General features: G+C 49.6%; 1 protein-coding gene across 2 annotated transcripts in view; it reads right to left on the bottom strand.

Annotated features, from left to right (window-relative positions):
• IDH1 (isocitrate dehydrogenase (NADP(+)) 1) overlaps nucleotides 1–15,558 on the bottom strand; it is a 46,371-nt gene extending 30,813 nt beyond the window's left edge. For both annotated transcript variants that reach the window (XM_066577218.1, XM_066577219.1), the window contains exons 1-5: nucleotides 15,456–15,558; nucleotides 10,891–11,013; nucleotides 7,428–7,719; nucleotides 6,131–6,236; nucleotides 5,318–5,495 (exon numbers count right to left, since the gene is read on the bottom strand). In XM_066577218.1, the coding sequence (XP_066433315.1) occupies nucleotides 5,318–5,495; nucleotides 6,131–6,236; nucleotides 7,428–7,719; nucleotides 10,891–11,012 (698 nt within the window). In that variant the 5' untranslated portion in view covers nucleotide 11,013; nucleotides 15,456–15,558. The remainder of the gene's footprint in view (nucleotides 1–5,317; nucleotides 5,496–6,130; nucleotides 6,237–7,427; nucleotides 7,720–10,890; nucleotides 11,014–15,455) is intronic.
• Nucleotides 15,559–19,764: the final 4,206 nt, after the last annotated feature.

Raw genomic sequence — 19,764 nt, 5'->3', positions numbered from 1 at the left:
GGGAAGCGTCTTCACGCTACCTTCCGCTGGTAAGTATGGGGTCTCTGGGGGGCGCCGTGACGGGCTTCGCAGCGGAATATTACGCGGCGGAGCCCGTCACGCTCGTGGGAAGGAGGCCTAAAGCTTTTCAGAACATCATATGGTACATTGAACGGCACAGTTGAAAAAAACAACGACCCCCCCAGACAGCAGAGTCAGTAGATAAATAAACGAGTTCTAAGTTTTTGAATGTGGGGAGAAAAAAAAAAAAAAAGAAGGGTGTGGGAGCGCTGCATCATTAAGGGTTAAGGCTCCGGCAGCGGGTGGAGCACCGCGCAGCTTCTCCTGGGCAGCGGTACCTTACACAGCTCTTGCTGCAGATTCTACCTTCAACAGGTCTGATATCCACAAGCGCAGGTGATCCGCATAGCGAGTTTATGGCGGATTCGGACTTCCCTGCTGAAGCCAAAGCGTAAAATCCACAACAAAATGACAAAGTGTATGTAAAAATCTGCAGTGCGGGTCCTTTTCTGCAGCGTGTGGGATCTTATCGGTCTTACGGCTACTAGATTCCGCTGAAGACTTTACACATAAAAACCCACGTAGGAAATCCGAAGCAATTCTGTTGTAATGTAATTATTATTTTTTTAAATTCGTTTTATTTTAAGAAAACTGAAGCATTGTAGAATACAGAATACAAAGAATTTGTTAGTTGTATCATCGTTCATGCATATATTTCCATTGTATTTAAATCCATATAACTTATTGCTGTATTTCTAGAATAACTTGACAACAATAAACTTTATAACTTTTTCAAAACGGTTCTGCTCTGGTTTGTTTCGGTCTTAATAGAGGAACTGTGGTGCAGGTCTGCTGACACTTATCTGAGGGGGGGGGGGTGTAAGTCGGGATTCGGGGCTATTCCATTTGTAGGGTAGAGTGGGAGTCAATCCATATCCCCCATACTTTCCCGAATTTGGCGGGGCATCCTCTGTTTTGGTAGATGATTTTCTCGTAGGAGATTATGGCGTTTACCATTTGGGTCCAGTGTAGGATGGAGGAAGCCTCCACCGCCATCCACTTCATAGCTATTGTCTTCCGGGCCATGAACAGGACCTTTTCAAGAAAGGTGCGGGTATGGTGTGGCCATATTTCCTCCTCTAATGAGCTAAACAGCGCCACCTTGGGGTCTAATTCAATAGTCAGTGGGGGAGGCAATAGTGTGTTTATGAGGTTGGTAATTTCCGACCAGTATTCATTAATTGGGGGACATTCCCATATCAAGTGCCAGAAGTTCGCCTCTGGTTGACGGCACCTGTGGCAAGCATTTGAGGATGTGGCGCCCATTCTGTATAAGCGGCTAGGGGTGAGATAAGCTTGGTGCGTTATGTATAGTTGGATTAATTTATTATTTACAGCAGGGGAAACTACCAGGTGGGATTCGGAGATGTCCTGCCATTCCTCGGGTGTGAGAGATGGAATAACTTGCTTCCATTTATCATATGCTACAGGTGGGTTAGGGGCTATTTTGGCCGAGAGGAGATGTGTGTATAGGGCCGAGATTAGCCCCCTAGGTCCCTGAGACTTGAGGATGCCGATTGTAGGGAATTTAGATATATGTGTTGAAGCGGGTGGGAATTGGGTATTTAGGGCGTGTCTCAGCTGGAAGAATCTGAATAGTTGGAGATGTGTGGACTGCAGCTTGTCGCGTAGTTCTGTGAATGTAGGGAATATTCCGTCTGTGTATATGTCGTTTAGTGTGTGTACCCCTTGGGCCATCCAATATTGTGGATCTGGGATTGATTGTAGGGCGGCGAAACCAGGGTTATTCCAGAGACAGAGCTCGGGTATTATGTCTTGGTATCGTTGTAGCGCTTTCACCTCCCTCCACACCCCAAGAGCCAGTCTGTGAAGTGGGACCACGTCAGAGGGGTTAGTATATTGTGGGAATTCTAGGTAATTTAAAAGATTATTGCCTTTTACTTGTTTCGCCAGTTGTTTGTCTGCTATGGGCAACTCCCGGTTCAAGACCCAGGTCCGTATGTTCCTCAGCTGTCCTGCCAGGTAGTAGAGTCGGAGGTCCGGGAGGGCCATTCCGGCTTGCTCTTTGGGTCTTTGTAATGTCGACAAGCTTAGTTTGGAACGAGTGGAGTTCCATACAAAGGAGATGATCAGGGAGTTTAGTGTCCGAAAGAGGCGTTTGGGGACTGTTACTGGCATGTGCTGTAGTATATATAAACATTTAGGCTGAATGGCCATTTTAACAAGGTTTATGCGCCCCGCCACAGAGAGTGGTAGTTTGGTCCATCCCTTTAGTTTGTGTCTCATATCGTCCAGCAACGGGTCTATATTTTCTGCTATAGCGTTGTTGTGGTCGTACGGCATTAGTATTCCCAGGTATTTGAATGTCTGGACTGGTCTTAGCCCGTATTTAGTTACGTAGGGGTCGTTTCCGGGGTTGGAGTTTGTGTATAGGATTGTCGATTTAGACCAGTTGACATATAGACCTGAAAAACTGGAAAACCTGTCTATGTGGGTCATGGCCTGGGAGAATGAGTTCGTTGGGTCTGATAGGAAAAGAATTGTATCGTCCGCGTATAGTCCCACCTTACTCTCAATGTCCATCCATCTAATACCTTTTACATTAGGGGTATCTCTCAGACGTATCGCCAACGCCTCAATAGCTATGGCAAATAGGGCCGGGGACAAAGGGCATCCCTGCCGGGTGCCTCTTGCCAGTTGGAATTCGGGTGATGGGATGCCATTTACCACTACGTTCGCGCTCGGGGATTTATATATGATTTTGATCCATTGTTGAAATTTGGGTCCAAATCCAAAGCGGGCCAGACAGGCCTCAAGAAAAGCCCACTCCAGTGAGTCAAAGGCCTTTGCCATGTCCAGTGAGACTAAAGCCCAGGGCATATTATATTGCTTTCTCAGTTGCATAGCTGTCTGAACTCTATGGATATTTATTGTCGTAGATTTCCCAGGCATGAAACCCGTCTGGTCCGGATGGACAATGGATAGGATCACTTGATTTAATCTAGTTGCTAGGATTTTGGTTAGGATTTTGTAATCGGCATTTACCAGTGAGATTGGGCGGTAGGAGCTACAGTCTGTCGGGTCTTTTCCAGGTTTCTGTATCACTACTATGGAGGCTTTGTAGAATGAGGATGGGAGGGTGTTGTCTATTTGGGCTTGATTTAATGTCTCTAATAGTAGCGGGGTTAATTGTTCACTGTATTTCCGGTACGTCTCTATTGGGAGACCATCTGGACCGGGTGATTTATTAGGGGCCATATCCTTAATTACCTGCTGGATCTCCTCCAGCGTGATAGGGGCTTCCAGAAGTTCGACCTGATCTGCGGATAAAGTTGGGAAGTTTAAATCCTCCAAGTAGCTCAGGTTATCCGCCACTGTGCTCTGAGAGGAAGAGTTATATAGATTACTATAGAAATCTTTGAAACAGTTTGTAATGGATGGGCCGTCAGTCAGCTCTACCCCGCTTTGGCTTCTGATCCTAAGGACCGTATTTGTTTTGTTTCCCCGCCTAATGAGGGTGGCCAGTAGGTGACTGGATTGATTTCCCAGTTCAAAATAATATTGCTTTGTAAAGAATAATTTGCGTTTTGCTTTAGCATATATTTGATGTTTATGAAGTCGAAGTAGGCTAAGCCAGGCTGTTTTATTGGCATCTATGGGGTTGGATGTGTACATCTTTTCAGCCTCTATTGTCTGGGTTTCAAGCTCTCTGTCAGCCTGAGCTGTCGATTTTTTAATGTGTGAGATGGTGGACTTAAGGAATCCCCTTACGTAAGCCTTCAGGGTATCCCATTTCAGGGCGGGGTGGGTATTCTCGCTGTGAGCCTCTAGGAACAGGGATATGTGAAAAGGCATTTGGTCGTCTGGTCCGATTAACTTCAACCAAAAGGGATGGAGCCTCCAAGTGGGTACTATAATTTGTTGAGGGAATTTCAGCGTTAGCAGTATGGGGCTGTGATCGGATATGCCACGTGGGCAGTGCGTGATGTTAGAGAGGTATAATGCCAGATCCGCTGAGCTAAATATGTAGTCAATCCTTGCCAGCGCGCTATGTCCTGGGGAATGACAGGTGAACTCTCGCACGTCAGGGTGTTTAAATCGCCAGAGATCGATCCAGCCGACACTTTCGATTAATTGTTTAAGGGAAGAGTTTTGGGTGGAGGTCGTATTAGGAGATATGTGGAATCTGTCTACAGCTGAGTCCATTACCATGTTAAAGTCACCTAGGCAAATCACCCCCGCCGAGGGGTATTGATGTGCGTATGTTATAGCGGATTGTAGAAGGTGGAGGTTATTATGTGGTGGGTTATAGATGGATAGGATAATATAGGGTTTGGAGTCGATTTCGCCAAATATGAATATGAACCTGCCTTCTGGGTCCCTGCGAGTATTGATAGGGTTCCAACGCAATGACCTATGGATGAGCACAGAGACTCCTCTAGAGAAGGAGGTGTGAAAGGAGTGGGCAGCCCATTGCACCCACGGTTTTGCAAGGGCGTCGGCCTTTTCTTTAGTTAGGTGGGTTTCTTGCAAACTTATTATGTGTGGGTTAAATGTAAATTATTATTATACAGGAGATCCCCAGGTTACACCAGCCTGGTCCATATCATTGGAGATCCCCAGGTTACACCAGCCTGGTCCATATCATTGGAGATCCCCAGGTTACACCAGCCTGGTCCATATCATTGGAGATCCCCAGGTTACACCAGCCTGGTCCATATCATTGGAGATCCCCAGGTTACACCAGCCTGGTCCATATCATTGGAGATCCCCAGGTTACACCAGCCTGGTCCATATCATTGGAGATCCCCAGGTTACACCAGCCTGGTCCATATCATTGGAGATCCCCAGGTTACACCAGCCTGGTCCATATCATTGGAGATCCCCAGGTTACACCAGCCTGGTCCATATCATTATATACAGGGAGAAGTATAAATCTCCTGTATAGAGGCATATCGACCCTGGTGGTGTAAGGCTGGTTTCACATTTGTAAGGGAATCCCCAGTCGGAGGTTCCATCAGCGATCCGGCTCAAAATACTGGAAAAAAAGAACTGCATGCAGCGCTTTTACTTCGTACCCCATTATAGTCAATGGGGTCTGTCCTGCGCTGTTCGATTGTGTCCAAAGACAGAGCCGTTGAGATTCTCCTTTCCTGCTCCTGGTGGGGTTTCGCTAAGGGGCCGGGTTGCAATTACCTAGCGGTACAGCAGTGCCACAGAGAGTGCATGGTTAACAGGGAGTTAATATGTGATAACCGATCACGGGAGGTTCAGTGGGACGTACAGACAGACTTACTTCTCGTAGATCTCCTGGAAGATGTCCTTGAAGCGTCCGTCGTATCGTTTGAGAATGGTGTTTTTGGTGCTCATATATAGAGGCACACTTTTCACCAATGCCATCTGGAAGGAGCTGTGCGCAAAATCCCGGATGGATTGATCCGTGTTGTACATTCCCAGGGCGACCCCTCCACAGCCTGCGGGACACGAAGAGAGAGTGGTCAGCCTCAGACCGGCGGCGGCGGGTTACACGGACAGTCTGGGGCTTCAGATGTATTTAGAAAGCCCCCCTTTGACAATAATAAATGGTTGTGCCCAGTTGTCAAAGTTGACCACTTAGGCAATAGATTGACTTAGTCAGCTATCTCGCTTCCCACCCCCAAAAACGTGTATGTGGCTCAGCAGCGCACGTACTGTCAATGTAGAGTGAGTTTAAAGCTGCTGCAGCTCTGACGATGGCTTACCTCCCCAACAACAGAAGCTTCAGACTGCCCCATCCTTATGTTCCCCGACATCTGCTAACGGAGGCGAGTCAGTAGCCCCCATACACGCTAGATAGTCGGTGGCATCTACACCTGCTGCATAGAGCCACCCTTACGGTACGGGCACACCTGGCAGATTTCTTGCAGACACTCCTGTTCCGGGCATCAGACTTCCAGTACTTGCGTCTGCAACAAGTCGGCTCAGATGGAAGGAGCAGGTTTCCTGTTACAGAAGTTTCTGGAACAAATCTGTCATTCATAAACAGACCACTAGAGGGGCAGCGTTGTCCTCACCCTTTATAGAGTGCAGAAAGTCTGAAAATATGGCAACACATTAACGGACCACTAACCTTCAAAATTATGTACAACGTATCTAATTGGGTCTCCGCCGTCTTTAGGAGTGAATGATATTTCCAGCTTGCCTGGCCCGGGAACCACGAAGTCTGTGGCCCTGTACTGCAAATCAGAAAATATTACATGGGAGGTTAGAGTAACTTTTATTGCTCTGGGGAGGGGAGCAGAGAAGGAGGACAAGTGAGCGTGCGCACGGCGGAGGCCGGCGCAGTCCACCTCTAAGGACCACGGCTAAGTCGCGGATGCACTAGTGAATGGGCAAAACCCGTGGGCAGGACGTCCGATGCAGATCAGTGCTAAAGGGGTTGTTCCAAGACTGAGTGTTATCCCGTCAACAGGATATGGGGCTACTTGCTGATCAGTGGGGGTCTCATCACTTCTATCTCAGGAACGGGGGGATCCTGCGTCTCCATCCCCCTCACTGAGGGCTTACCACTGCAATGACGTCAGCATGATGTGAGCGCTGGTCGAGCATACGCGGTCGGCATTCTATTCACTTTCTATGGGACTGAAGATACCCGAATAGCAATCACTCAGGTATTTGCATCAGCCCCACTACAATAAATGGAGTGCTGACCGCGGTTTTCACATCCATATGGTGCATGAGCTTGCCTTCTGGGGCAGGATCTGCAGTGCGCAAAGATGTGCGGCTCCTTTATGTCCAGTGGACGCCTTATATATTACCTGCGGCAGAGACGGCCTGGATTTAATACATGGCTTATTAGGTAGAAATACATGGCAGCCTTCACAAGACCCCAGGCTGACATGTCACACAAGCAGGACCCCGCAAGCTCATCGTACTAAAGCCTCTTCCTGCAGTTGGTCCATTTAAACGCCACCGTCAGAATTGACAGTGTCATCTAAATGGTTAATTGTAATGAGTTCTCTCCCACTGCGGCTGCTGCAGCCTGGTGTCTGTGGTCAGACAGCTGACACCCACCGCCTGGAGCGGGCTCGCTCCATACATGCCCCGCTGCTGGAGGTTGTGCGTGCATGCATGCTCTCCAGCCTGCAGGGGTTAAACCCTCACATCACCAGGGCGAGGGTCCGGCTTGTACTGCCGTGTGACTTTCACTTTGGGCTGAGAGCATCAGACTGGAGTCTGAGCCCCTCTGGGACGGATGGCAGCAGTCTCTGCTAGAGACCGCCAGGTGATGGAGCGCAGGCAGTTTCCCTCCCGCCGAGGAGAGCAGGCGGAGCTTCTTCAGTCCTCATGGATATTCTAGAGAACATTATTACAAGAAGGGAAAAGCGAGAAAACATCTGACAATGGACTCCAACGTGCAGATTCACCTGATCGCCATAAGCGTGACGGCCAATGATGATGGGCTTGACCCAGCCAGACACAAGTCGGGGAATGTTCTTACAAATGATGGCCTCTCTGAAAACCGTTCCCCCTAGAATGTTTCTGATGGTCCCGTTTGGGGATTTCCACATTTGTTTCAGCTTAAACTCTTCGACCCTCTTCTCGTCGGGTGTGATGGTGGCGCACTTGATTCCAACATTGTATTTTCTGATGGCTTCAGCAGCTTCCACGGTGACCTGATCATCAGTGAGATCCCGATTCTCCATGCCAAGATCGTAGCTGTGAAGATAGAAAATGGTGGTTACTGGAAGAACTGGAACTTGCATCCTCCAGGCATCGCTAGATACCCCACAGAGCAAGAAACATTATTACTGTATAAGCCTATATCGTAAACGAAACCATAGGGAGGGCAGCATAAAGTGCATGCCAGGTTCCCTTTAAGACACACCCAAGAGACAATATGGTTAGTCATGGCTGATCTTAACTATGTGCGACTAGTGTGCTCACAAAGCACGGGCCACCAGCTTCCAGGCCCTTGAGTCTGCCAAGTCATCCTCCTTCGGGCTCCGTTTCCTCACCTGTCAGTCTATTGGAGCCTCCACAACACAAGTGCTTAGTTCTGCCACAGTATGTTATGAGCTTGATTCTGGTTCTGTATTTATGTACCAAGCCTGGCTCTGGTGCTGTATTAATAGTATGATCTTGGTTCTGGTTCTGGTTCTGTATTTATATACCAAGCCTGGCACTGGTGCTGTATTAATAGTATGATCTTGGTTCTGGTTCTGTATTTATATACCAAGCCTGGCACTGGTGCTGTATTAATAGTATGAGCTTGGTGCTGTATTTATGTACCAAGCCTGCGTCTGGTGCTGTATTAATAGTATGAGCTTGGTTCTGTATTTATGTACCAAGCCTGCGTCTGGTGGTGTATTAATAGTATGAGCTTTGTTCTGTATTTATGTACCAAGCCTGCGTCTGGTGCTGTATTAATAGTATGAGCTTGGTTCTGTATTTATGTACCAAGCCTGGCTCTGGTGCTGTATTAATAGTATGAGCTTGATTCTGCTGCTGTATTTATGTACCAAGCCTGGCTCTGGTGCTGTATTAATAGTATGAGCTTGATTCTGCTGCTGTATTTATGTACCAAGCCTGGCTCTGGTGCAGTATTAATAGTATGAGCTTGGTTCTGTATTTATGTACCAAGCCTGGCTCTGGTGCTGTATTAATAGTATGAGCTTGGTACTGTATTTATGTACCAAGCCTGGCTCTGGTGCTGTATTAATAGTATGAGCTTGGTACTGTATTTATGTACCAAGCCTGGCTCTGGTGCTGTATTAATAGTATGAGCTTGGTACTGTATTTATGTACCAAGCCTAGCTCTGGTGCTGTATTAATAGTATGAGCTGGGTTCTGGTACTGTATTTATGTACCAAGCCTGACTGGTGCTGCATGAATGATATAAGCTTGGCTCTGGTACAGTATTTATTCACGGAGCTCTTCTGGTGTAGGTATGCTGCTATCTTGCTACACAAGCAGAATACACACAAACTGCCTATCAGTGCAATATATGTTTTTACCTTATGATGGGGGTATCGAAAAAATATGTCACACAGGTGCCATCTGACCTTAGGCTGGCACTGTCTCTAGCACCCACAATATATTGCAGTTGGAGCGATTTAAGGGGCATAAAACTAATGACAAGTTCCTTTAATAGAAGAAGATAATTTAACCCCTTAGTGACGAAGCCTGTTTAGACCTTAATGTGTAACTAATATTTTAGTTTTTTTCATTGTGGAAGCCATGACTCTTTACATTTTCCCGCTAATGGCCGCAGGGGGGCTTGTTTTGTGCGGGTGCATATAATGTATTGTAGAACTTATTCGTTTTTTTTCTTAGAGAGAATGAGGGTAATTAAAAAAAAAGGGACTCCAACATTTGTTTTTTGGATTTCATTTTTACGGCAGAAATTGCCATCTATTTTTATACACTAAAAACACTTCTAAAGATTTGCGCTCCAAGAGCCGGAACATTTTTATTGGTCCATCGATGGAGCTCTATGAGGACTTGCTTTTTGCGGGATGACCTCCAGTCTTTATTTGTTCGATTTTTGGAAACATACATTTTCATTGCTTTTTATTCAATTTTTTAAAGCAGCAAGATTAACAAAAATCTGTGATTCTGGCGCCTGTTTTATTTTTTATGGCGTTCACTGCGCAGAATAATATGTCATATTAATTCTACAGGCTCCTGCAATTAAGTCACTAACAAATTTTTTTTTTTGCAACTTTTTCCCACTTTGAATGCGGCGATTAAAACGAAAAACATTTTTTTAAAGCCCCCTAACATTTTTCATGGTGTCGACCATGCGGGTTACAAAATGCACTAACCGGGTCATTATGAATGTGGCGATACGTTTCTTGTTTTACCACAATGAAGGGATACAGCTGGGGTTTGACATATTGATTTATATTTTTCATTATAATACTCACCTTTTTATTTGTGACTATCACCATCTTCATCCTACTTATAATACCAATGGGTGACAGAGGAAGCGCCCTTACCAGGCCGCGGGTGCAACAACCACGCCCCCTGGCACAGGAGACCCGTGATGGTATTCTGCGTATGGGTGGTCGTTAAGGGGTTAAGCACATAACTGCATGCGAGAACTAAAGCCTCTTGTCCGTATATGAAATATCCTGTGTGGCCAACGGCTCATGTGTCACAGAGTGCAGTCACTATTAACCCCGTGTGCCCACAGACAGTCCGGATCAGTCGGTTCCTCTTACAGCTGTATGGGGTTTCTGAAACTTGTTTCAGCATAAGTAATAAAGAATTAATATGCACTAATGATCCAGCGCCAGGACGTTTAGCTATAGGGCCCCGGCACGCCCCGCCTGTGAACTCTTCTCTAGTCCCAGATCTGGCAGCCTGTCGTTAATGCAATGCTGCATTCTAGTAGAAGAGCTGCTTCCGTCACAGGCATCATATACTCGACAGGGGGTAGAGCAAAGGCCGCACCCGTGCGGGAACTCACCCCATGGATCCCAGCGACCAGGCGCTCCAGCCAGAATACCCGTCCCCATACCAAACTGCTGCATTAGTGCCCACTAAAGCAGAGGGGCACAACATTTCTTGGTCTAGGCGCCATGTTGTCATACGGTATTACTGCCAAGGGCTGCAATAACATATATGACTGCCACCGGAGACATACCGACAGCCTGTGCCATAAATGTCTGATAGGTGGGGGCTCCGCTTATAGGTGGGATTGGGGTTCCTTACCTTCCATTCAGAAATCCAAAAAGGAGCGGTTGAGGTGGTAGCAGGTACATGCCGCTCTCAGCACTGAAGGCGGTGTCCTATAATGGACAGAGCTGGATTCATCCGTACCCCGTCTCTCGGGAGCTTCCCCATACCTTGTGCCTCGCTATGTAAGTGGTATTCATGAGTTACCTGTGCAGATCCAGCTCCACGTAAGGCAGAATGAGCTTGTCCTTGATGAGGTCCCAGATGACGCGGGTCATCTCATCCCCCTGCATCTCCACCACCGAGCCACCTTGGATTTTGCTAGACATGCTGGAGAGAAGAATGAGAAATAACATGAGCTTCAGACTGTGCAACAAGTATGAAGGTGGAGATGGAATATATAGAAGAGACTGGACTGGTAAGGGGTATGACAAGAGCTGCGCACCAATCAGATGTGTGCTTACAAGAGCTGCGCACCAATCAGATGTGTGCTTACAAGAGCTGCGCACCAATCAGATGTGTATTTACAAGAGCTGCGCACCAATCAGATGTGTGCTTACAAGAGCTGCGCACCAATCAGATGTGTGCTTACAAGAGCTGCGCACCAATCAGATGTGTGCTTACAAGAGCTGCGCACCAATCAGATGTGTGCTTACAAGAGCTGCGCACCAATCAGATGTGTGCTTACAGGCCGAGCCGATCAGTCCGGTGACCAGGCTGAGCCAGGATGATAGTTGGAGTGGATAAAGCTGCTGACCAGACGGCCGGTCACTACTGAGACGCTGGTATATCCAATCATGAAACAATGGCGGACGTAGGCTAAAAAGCATTGTCCGGCGAGGTTCACAAACTTTTGGGACTTCTAATAAGACATCCTGCTACTGAGTGAGCTCAAGTGTTACCAGTACAGGCCCTTGAAGGGTCGTCTCCTGCCAGAGTATCGCCCTTTTACATACTGCCACGGCCTGAACACCACAAGCCACAGAAATAAAATCCTTGCGGGCGAGAAGAGCGCGGGGCCACAACATGCAGCGTCCTGTCGAAGGGCGAATCTGCAACAAACCCTCAGCGAGGCTCCACGTCATCACAGCCTCATGTAACAGCACTGCGGGCGCCAACCGTCTGGGAGCCACATGTGACGGGTGATCCGCTGCCGGAGGAGCCTAGTGTGAGGCTCCGAATAAACCGGTCACATCGTAAAATCCGCGCCTTCAGGCCAGAACCCACGGACATACAAGCTGCCCTGAGGACCGCGGACCGCTCCGTGGTAGAAGCGTGGCACAGGTGGCACACACATGCGTGTCTCTGGTGGCGGTTTGCGTGTAATTTCCACGTCAGAGAAGAGAGGTGTGACGCGCAGCACTGGAGCGGGGTGACAAGAACCGACATACACTACCAGGCCTTACCGAGAAACTGAGGTCCCTGGACCCGTTTAAGACGGAAAGATGTCCGTTTAACCCCTTCCCAACCCCAACATAGGTCAGGAGTGGGAAGAGGTCATGTGGAATGATGTACCCTTGTACCATATAGACGGCACGGGCTCAGGAGCCACTTCATCTCAAACCACCTTTGCTAATCGGGTATTTACTCTGCCCGCTGGCGACGTGGTACGTTCCACCAACCGTGCCTGAATATGGAGGGAGAGACCCTGGACCACTTTCAGAGTTGGACCGCCCAGCAGACTCTCCTCCACCGTAAGAACTCTGGCTGTGATATCTGAATATTGGGGCCTCAGCTGCAAAAAATGAAGGTGCCCCTGTATTCCCCTTCAGGTGCAGAGATATGTGGCATTAACAGACTTCCTCCTGGCGCTCACTCACACGGGCGTATGTGCCCCCGTATTACATGCGGATTCTTCACGTGCATGAAATACATAGTATATAGCAAATACACACACACACACATATATATATATATATATATATATACACACACACACACACACACACACACACATATATATATCACATACACACACATATTTGCAGTGCCCGTTAGATTGGTGGGCATTACACATCAGGATAGAACGGGTTTTTTTCCCCCCCACACGTGAAAAAAACGCAGCGTCGAGTGTCTAGTAGAAATCAATTGGCTCTGGCACCATGTATTATTTGGGCGACATACGCCCGTGTGAGCCCCAGGACCAGCCCAGGCCGCGCCCCTAAGGGAGGAGTGCTGCTTGCTCTGTTGTTCAAGAGTTAAAGGAATGTTCCAGGAATTAAAGAAAGAAGGTTAAATGGCTTAAAATAAATAAGAATGGAATCCTCCCCGATCCCGGCAGCTCCCCACCAGCGCTGCAGCCCGGTGGTCACGTGGCATTCATGGCAGTATCTGACAATGCGGCCCCTGCTGGCAGGTATATAGGGGCAGCTTCCTGCTCCTCTGACGGATCAGGTAGGTTGAATTTCTGATCAGTTAAGCTGTGAGAGAAGCGGCGGCCAGGAATGGATTACGGGAGTGTCTTGGCTGACACCTATGGCATGTGTACAATAGTTACCAGCGGGAGGGGGCGGCAGCCTGCATGCGGCTCATAGAGGGGTCCAGAGTGGAGGACAAGAGGATGGGGCATGTAGGAGCCTGGCACACAGAGGGCAGGTGCGGCTCATAGAGGGGTCCGGAGTGGAAGAGCACCCCTCCACTGAGGACAAGAGGATGGGGCATGTAGGAGCCTGGCACACAGAGGACAGGTGCAGCTCATAGAGGGGTCTGGAGCAGAGGACAGGGCATGTAGGAGCCTGGCACACAGAGGGCAGGTGCAGCTCATAGAGGGGTCTGGAGCAGAGGACAGGGCATGTAGGAGCCTGGCACACAGAGGGCAGGTGCAGCTCATAGAGGGGTCCAGAGTGGAGGACAAGAGGACAGGGCATGTAGGAGCCTGGCACACAGAGGGCAGGTGCGGCTCATAGAGGGGTCCGGAGCAGAGGACAGGGCATGTAGGAGCCTGGCACACAGAGGGCAGGTGCAGCTCAAAGAGGGGTCCAGAGCGGAAGAGCACCCCTCCACTGGGGACAAGAGGATGGGGCATGTAGGAGCCTGGCACACAGCGGACAGGTGCGGCTCATAGAGGGGTCCGGAGCGGAAGAGCACCCCTCCACTGAGGACAAGAGGATGGGGCATGTAGGGAGCTGGCACATAGATGGCAGGTGCCGCTCATAGAGGGGTCTGGAGCGGGGGAGCCCCCCTCCACTGAGGACAAGAGGATGGGGCATGTAGGGAGCTGGCACATAGATGGCAGGTGCCGCTCATAGAGGGGTCTGGAGCAGGGAAGCCCCCCTCCACTGAGGACAAGAGGATGGAGCATGTAGGGAGCTGGCACATAGATGGCAGGTGCCGCTCATAGAGGGGTCCGGAGCGGAAGAGCACCCCTCCACTGAGGACAAGAGGATGGAGCATGTAGGGAGCTGGCACATAGATGGCAGGTGCGGCTCATAGAGGGGTCTGGAGCGGGGAAGCCCCCCTCCACTGAGGACAAGAGGATGGGGCATGTAGGGAGCTGGCACATAGATGGCAGGTGCCGCTCATAGAGGGGTCTGGAGCGGGGGAGCCCCCCTCCACTGAGGACTAGAGGATGGTGCATATAGGGAGCTGGCACACAGCTGGCAGGTGCGGCTGAGCGGCATGTGCCCGGCCACCATGCTGCTGTGTTGTTGTCCGGGAACGGCCTTGCACTTTACTCTACTTAGCTGTATCCAGCAGTGAGAGAGCAAAGATCACCTTCACCACTTAGTGGGAGCTGGCACCGACAGCGCAGCCGGCTGATATAACAGTTATTACGCCTTCGCTTACTAAATGCTGCCGCATCCACTAATGGTCTGTAATGGGGAAATAGCCGGGAGAACCGATGCAGGGCAAACCTTGAGCCAAGAGCAGACGGGCATGATGGTAGTGAATACAGCATTCTGCCTATGGGGGGCAGCACAGGGTCTTAGTACAACATAGCAGACCAGGGACTCCGTAGCATTTACTGATGTCTGCAGTTTACACCCAACCAGATCTTCCTCTGTGCGTCCTGTGGAGCTACAGGAATCCTCCTCCTCTCTGATGACTCCAGGAGCTGACATCAGCCACCAAGGACCAAATGCTTAGTTCTGCTACTGTATCTATGTACTGAGCTTGGTTATGGTACAGTATTGATGGACTGAGCTATGCGCTGGTACCACAGTCGTGCACCGGGCTCGGCGCTGGCACCGCAGTCGTGGACCGGGCTCGGCGCTGGCACCGCAGTCGTGGACCGAGCTCGGCGCTGGCACCGCAGTCGTGCACCGGGCTCGGCGCTGGCACCGCAGTCGTGGACCGGGCTCTGCGCTGGCACCGCAGTCGTGCACCGGGCTCGGCGCTGGCACCGCAGTCGTGCACCGGGCTCGGCGCTGGCACCGCAGTCCTGCACCGGGCTCGGCGCTGGCACCGCAGTCGTGCACCGGGCTCGGCGCTGTAGATATGTTGCTATCCTGCTGCGGAGTACAGACTGCGCAATATACACGTTTCTCTTATGATGGGGATCCGCAGCACCGCCCCTGGGAACACCGAGCCCTCGCTGCAGCGCACACCCCACTGTATTACATGGCAGGGGTCTATGCGGTGCAGCACATCTATAAGCAGGGGAGGTTCCCCATTAACTCTGCAGCTCCTGGACACACTGGATGACTCTGCAGTTCTGCTGCAGCAGGTAAGAAGAGCCTCTGACTCTACAGCACAGGCTGCTGGTTATCCCGCCTCTGACGCCCCCTACAGGCTCTGCCCCGAAGCCCGCCGCCCCGCTATACCCGCAGTACCTCGAGGTTGTCGCTCGTTCAGTCCGGTCACTGCAGCTGTACGAGGGGCGCTAAGCGCATACACCGAGCCCGGGCACCGCCCCCTCCCAGCTGATCTCCCCCGCAGCTAATGGCAACAGCCCCAGGAAGACAGCTGACCAATCAGAACGCCGCACGGAAGCAGGCACCGAGACAAAGAGGCGGTAATAGAGGGCGTAGCCTGAGCTATTGGCAGGCGGGAGGCGTGGCCATGCCCTAAGAACTGGGGGAAAGTTGACGGCGTCACGTGCTCTTAAAGGCGCCGCGCCGGTTTTCTATCTGAGGAGTAAACTAGGCGGTGCTTGTGGTTTTATATCCCGGGTTGTTGGGGTTTTCTGCACATTTGTAGCAGTGTTGGGTGGAGTCGTCGCCTGTAGAAACCGCTCAGGTCGCTACGTTAAAGGGGTTTCCAGGGATATAACGTGTCCGCCGCATCTGTGCTCCAATACTCAATTTCTCGTTAACTTTGTATAATTTTTAATGTCCCGGAAAACCCCTTTAACTTTGTAAGCCTCGCGACTCCATCGACTGCAGTGTGAGGTCACAGGATTACGGCGATCCCTGGTCACGTGACCCCATCATGGCCAGCGTCGCCGTGTACCCCCCACTAACAGCTGGAATCTGATTGTTATTAACATGATTTCTGTGGAATTAAAGGGGTTCTCCAGGACTTCTACTACTGAATTGTCCTCAGGATAGGTCAGCAATAGTTGATCTGTTGAGGGTCCGCCATTCAGGACCCCAATTGATCAGCTGATTAAAGAGGCTGTGGCACTAGGATGCCTTTTCTTGGTCCTGTGATGCCACATTCATTGATCACATGACCTGAGAGTAGCTCCGTCCCATATAAGTAAATGGATTGGACTGCAGTACCAGGCATAGCCACTATACACTGTACAGCACTGTACCTGCTATGGACTAAAGCTGCTCACCCAAGGCCGGCCATCACTTCAATCAGCTGATCGGTGAGGATCCTGAGCAGCAAACCCCACCAATCAACTATTAATGAGCACAAGTCATTATTAGTTTAGTGCCAGAAGACCCCTTTAACCCCTTAATGACTGCCATGACGCCTTTTGTGGGCTGCATCGAGAGCCCAGAACTGGTGTCCCGTTGCAGGGAGCCCAACCCTCTACTGACTGCCAGGATTGGAGAAAGCCCCCATTCCAACTGTTTAACCCCTTAGATTGTCACAGCAGGCAATTGTCTTTTGTGGTAATGAAGTACAGTGACATCCATCTGTAGGGTGGGAAGGGGGATTTGGGGCATTTCTTTCCCTTTTTGGCCCCCAGCCATCCTCTTTATTCTTTATAAGAATGTGTCCCCTGAGAGCATCTGATCTGTGCCTACCAACCATACAGGCCGGTGCTTATCCCCATACCCATGGGACGCCCTTTTTGTGCCCTGTACAGCACTTTGCAGAGACCGCAAGGAAAGGGGCTCGCAGTTGGCGACTGTGCAGCAAGGAGGCGGGGTATGAGATATCACTGCTCCCTACAATAGGGAGCGAGTCCTCAGATGGGGTCTAGTGTAGTTCCTCTCACTGTGCCATAGGCCTATAAGGGCACTGCTGACTATGCACTCAGCTGGAGGTACCTGTGCAGTCTTATGCAGCTCCTAGGGATCCTCTGAAGTGACTGGGAGAAGCCTGCAGTACTCAGAACGGCCGCCATAAATAATCCCACTCACAGGACTGGACTGTGAACCATGAAGAAGCTGCAGCTCCTTCATACAGCTGATTGCAGGGGGTCCTGGGCAACGGACCCCCACCGATCAGATATCAACAACCTACCCTGAGGAAAGGCCATCAGTTTTTAAAACCTGGATAACCAACCCCTTAGGGCTCCCGCACGCTTGCATGTTTTTAGCGCTGCGTTAACGCAAATGTCAATGGGGCTTTCTAATGTTAAAAACGCGTCGCACAAAAATCGCAAAGCACCAACTTGTGATGCATGTTTAACATTAGAGCCCCATTGACAATTGCATTTAAAAAAACGCAGGTGGGTAGGAGCCCTTAAATGGTTTTTCCATCACTACACTATTTGTGACCTATCCAACATTCAAGACTGGCACCAATCAGCTGATTCAAGTGACAGTCCATAGCAAGCACAGTGCTGTGCATCGTATAGTGGCTGTGCCTGGTACTGCAGCTCAATCATTTTCACTTGAATGGGTCGGAGGCGCTCTCAGGCCATGTGACCAATTAACATGCCATCACTGGCCTGAGAAGAGGCTACAGCGCTCACTGGACTGCTGCAGCCCCATACATCAGCTGATCAGTGGGGTCCTAAACAGGGTTGTACCTCTGAAGCTAGTGATTTGCCACAGTGGTCACACGCTCAGATCATGTGACTGTGCTTCCAGGAAGTGAACAGAGACACAGTGATTGAAGTGGCCGAGAGGGAGCAAAAGAGGTGAACATATTACTCAGGTATAGGGACAGAGAACAGGTGATTGGGGGAGGAAACCAGTTGACCAAAAGAAGGGGCACGAAACCTGGGAGACTTGAATTGCCTGATAGTAGTAGAGCATGACGAGAGGGAGGAGACATCCAATTTGCTAGTTTTGTGTTTGGAGTCTAGTTGGTATTAAACTTCTATGTGGTCAAAGTGGTTTCTGCCTTGTGGGCCCTTCTTGGCTTGTTCCCCCTGGCCTCACAGCTTCTAGGTCATTCGAGATTGCAGGAAATATTGGTCACTAAGCTACTCTCTGGTGGCATCCTAAGACGCCTTCAGGAGCTCTTTGGCTAGCTCTGTTAGCAGTGTGTATGCAGGAGGTAGGATACTTAAAGGGGTTGTCCCGCGGCGAAAGCGTTTTTTTTTTTTTTTTTTTTTTAAATGGACCCCTGCATTCTGCCCTGTGAAAAAGAAAGCATGTGTTAGTTTTTTAAAAGCACATTGCACTTACCTGCATCAGCGTTCTGCAGCTTCTTCATTTCTTCTTTTAAAGATGGCGCCGCTGGTCTTCTCCCACGGTGCACCGCTGGTCTTCCCATGGTGCACCGTGGAGTTTCTTCTTCTGTCTTCCGCGTTCCACTGCCGATACAGCCACCTCATTGGCTGATCGGCACCACGTGACGGAGGCGGAGCTACGATGACGACGCGGTGACCAGCTCTCCGGCACGAGCGGCCCCATTCACCAGGCAGAAGACCGCACAGCGCAAGCGCGTCTAAAAGCGCCAGAAGACAGCGAAATTAGACGGAGCCATGGCGACGGGGACGCTAGCAACGGAGCAGGTAAGTGAATAACTTCTGTATGGCTCATATTTAATGCACGATGTACATTACAAAGTGCATTAATATGGCCATACAGAAGTGTATAACCCCACTTGGTGCCGCGAGACAACCCCTTTAAGGGACTGACGCCCTTTAAGCGTCTTTGTGTTGCATTAAAGGCACCTACACACTTGATCTCTCTCCTCTACGGACGGCTCCTGGAGGGTGTCACAGCTAAACTCCCTTCTTATATAGCTCGATGGGAGAGGGAACAGGAGGTTACCTTCTCTGAGGCGAACAGGGCGAAGGCCTTCGTGATCACTCACAAATTGTCCATTTCCAGCCGAATTCAAGAAAACAATGATGAAATCTTGCCTAGATGGTATGGAACGCTTGTCAGGCTGAAGTATATGTTCCCTTCCAGTTCCGATCTGTGTTGGAGATGTGGTTCTTTGCGTGGTACCATCAAACATATCTGCTTGAGTTGTGGGTCGATCAAACAATTATGGGAGGATATGGCCTTACTGTCTATGCTACTGGGGCCAATCTCCTAGATTAAGAGAGGAGTATTTCAACATTTCTATGCAGCTATTAGCCTGGTATTTCCTAGGTTTTGGAACTCCCCTACCAGAGCGAACCTGTCAGAGGAGTTTCATGGTATCTGAATACACCCAATTTGAGACCTTCTGAGCTATCTGAGACAGGTTCTGGAACTCTTCCTAATACCGTATCTGGTTGGTTGGTGGTTGCCTCATCTACGTTCTTCTTAGGCTCATAACTTTCAAAATTACCATGCCTACTATGTAATCATTTAGAAGCATTAGGATGCAGAGGTAGCCTGGCTTACTTGTCCACACCTCACCCTAGTGTTTATGTCCATGTATGGTACTTTTGGACTGGCCTTGTGTCTTGTCTTCTTGTTATAGTAGTTGGTGTGTTGAAATTATGAGAGTTTTGCATGGTAGTTTAGAATATGGATATCTGTGTCTTTTTGTTTTTAATGCTTCATGCTACTATACTTCAAAATGTGATTGTTCTCAGTAAGAGAAACCAAGTAATCTTGTAGATATGATACC

Source organism: Eleutherodactylus coqui, chromosome 8 (genome assembly GCF_035609145.1).
Source record: "Eleutherodactylus coqui strain aEleCoq1 chromosome 8, aEleCoq1.hap1, whole genome shotgun sequence".
NCBI classification, from domain to species: Eukaryota; Metazoa; Chordata; class Amphibia; order Anura; family Eleutherodactylidae; genus Eleutherodactylus; species Eleutherodactylus coqui.
This window is presented reverse-complemented; position numbering and strand designations above follow the sequence as displayed.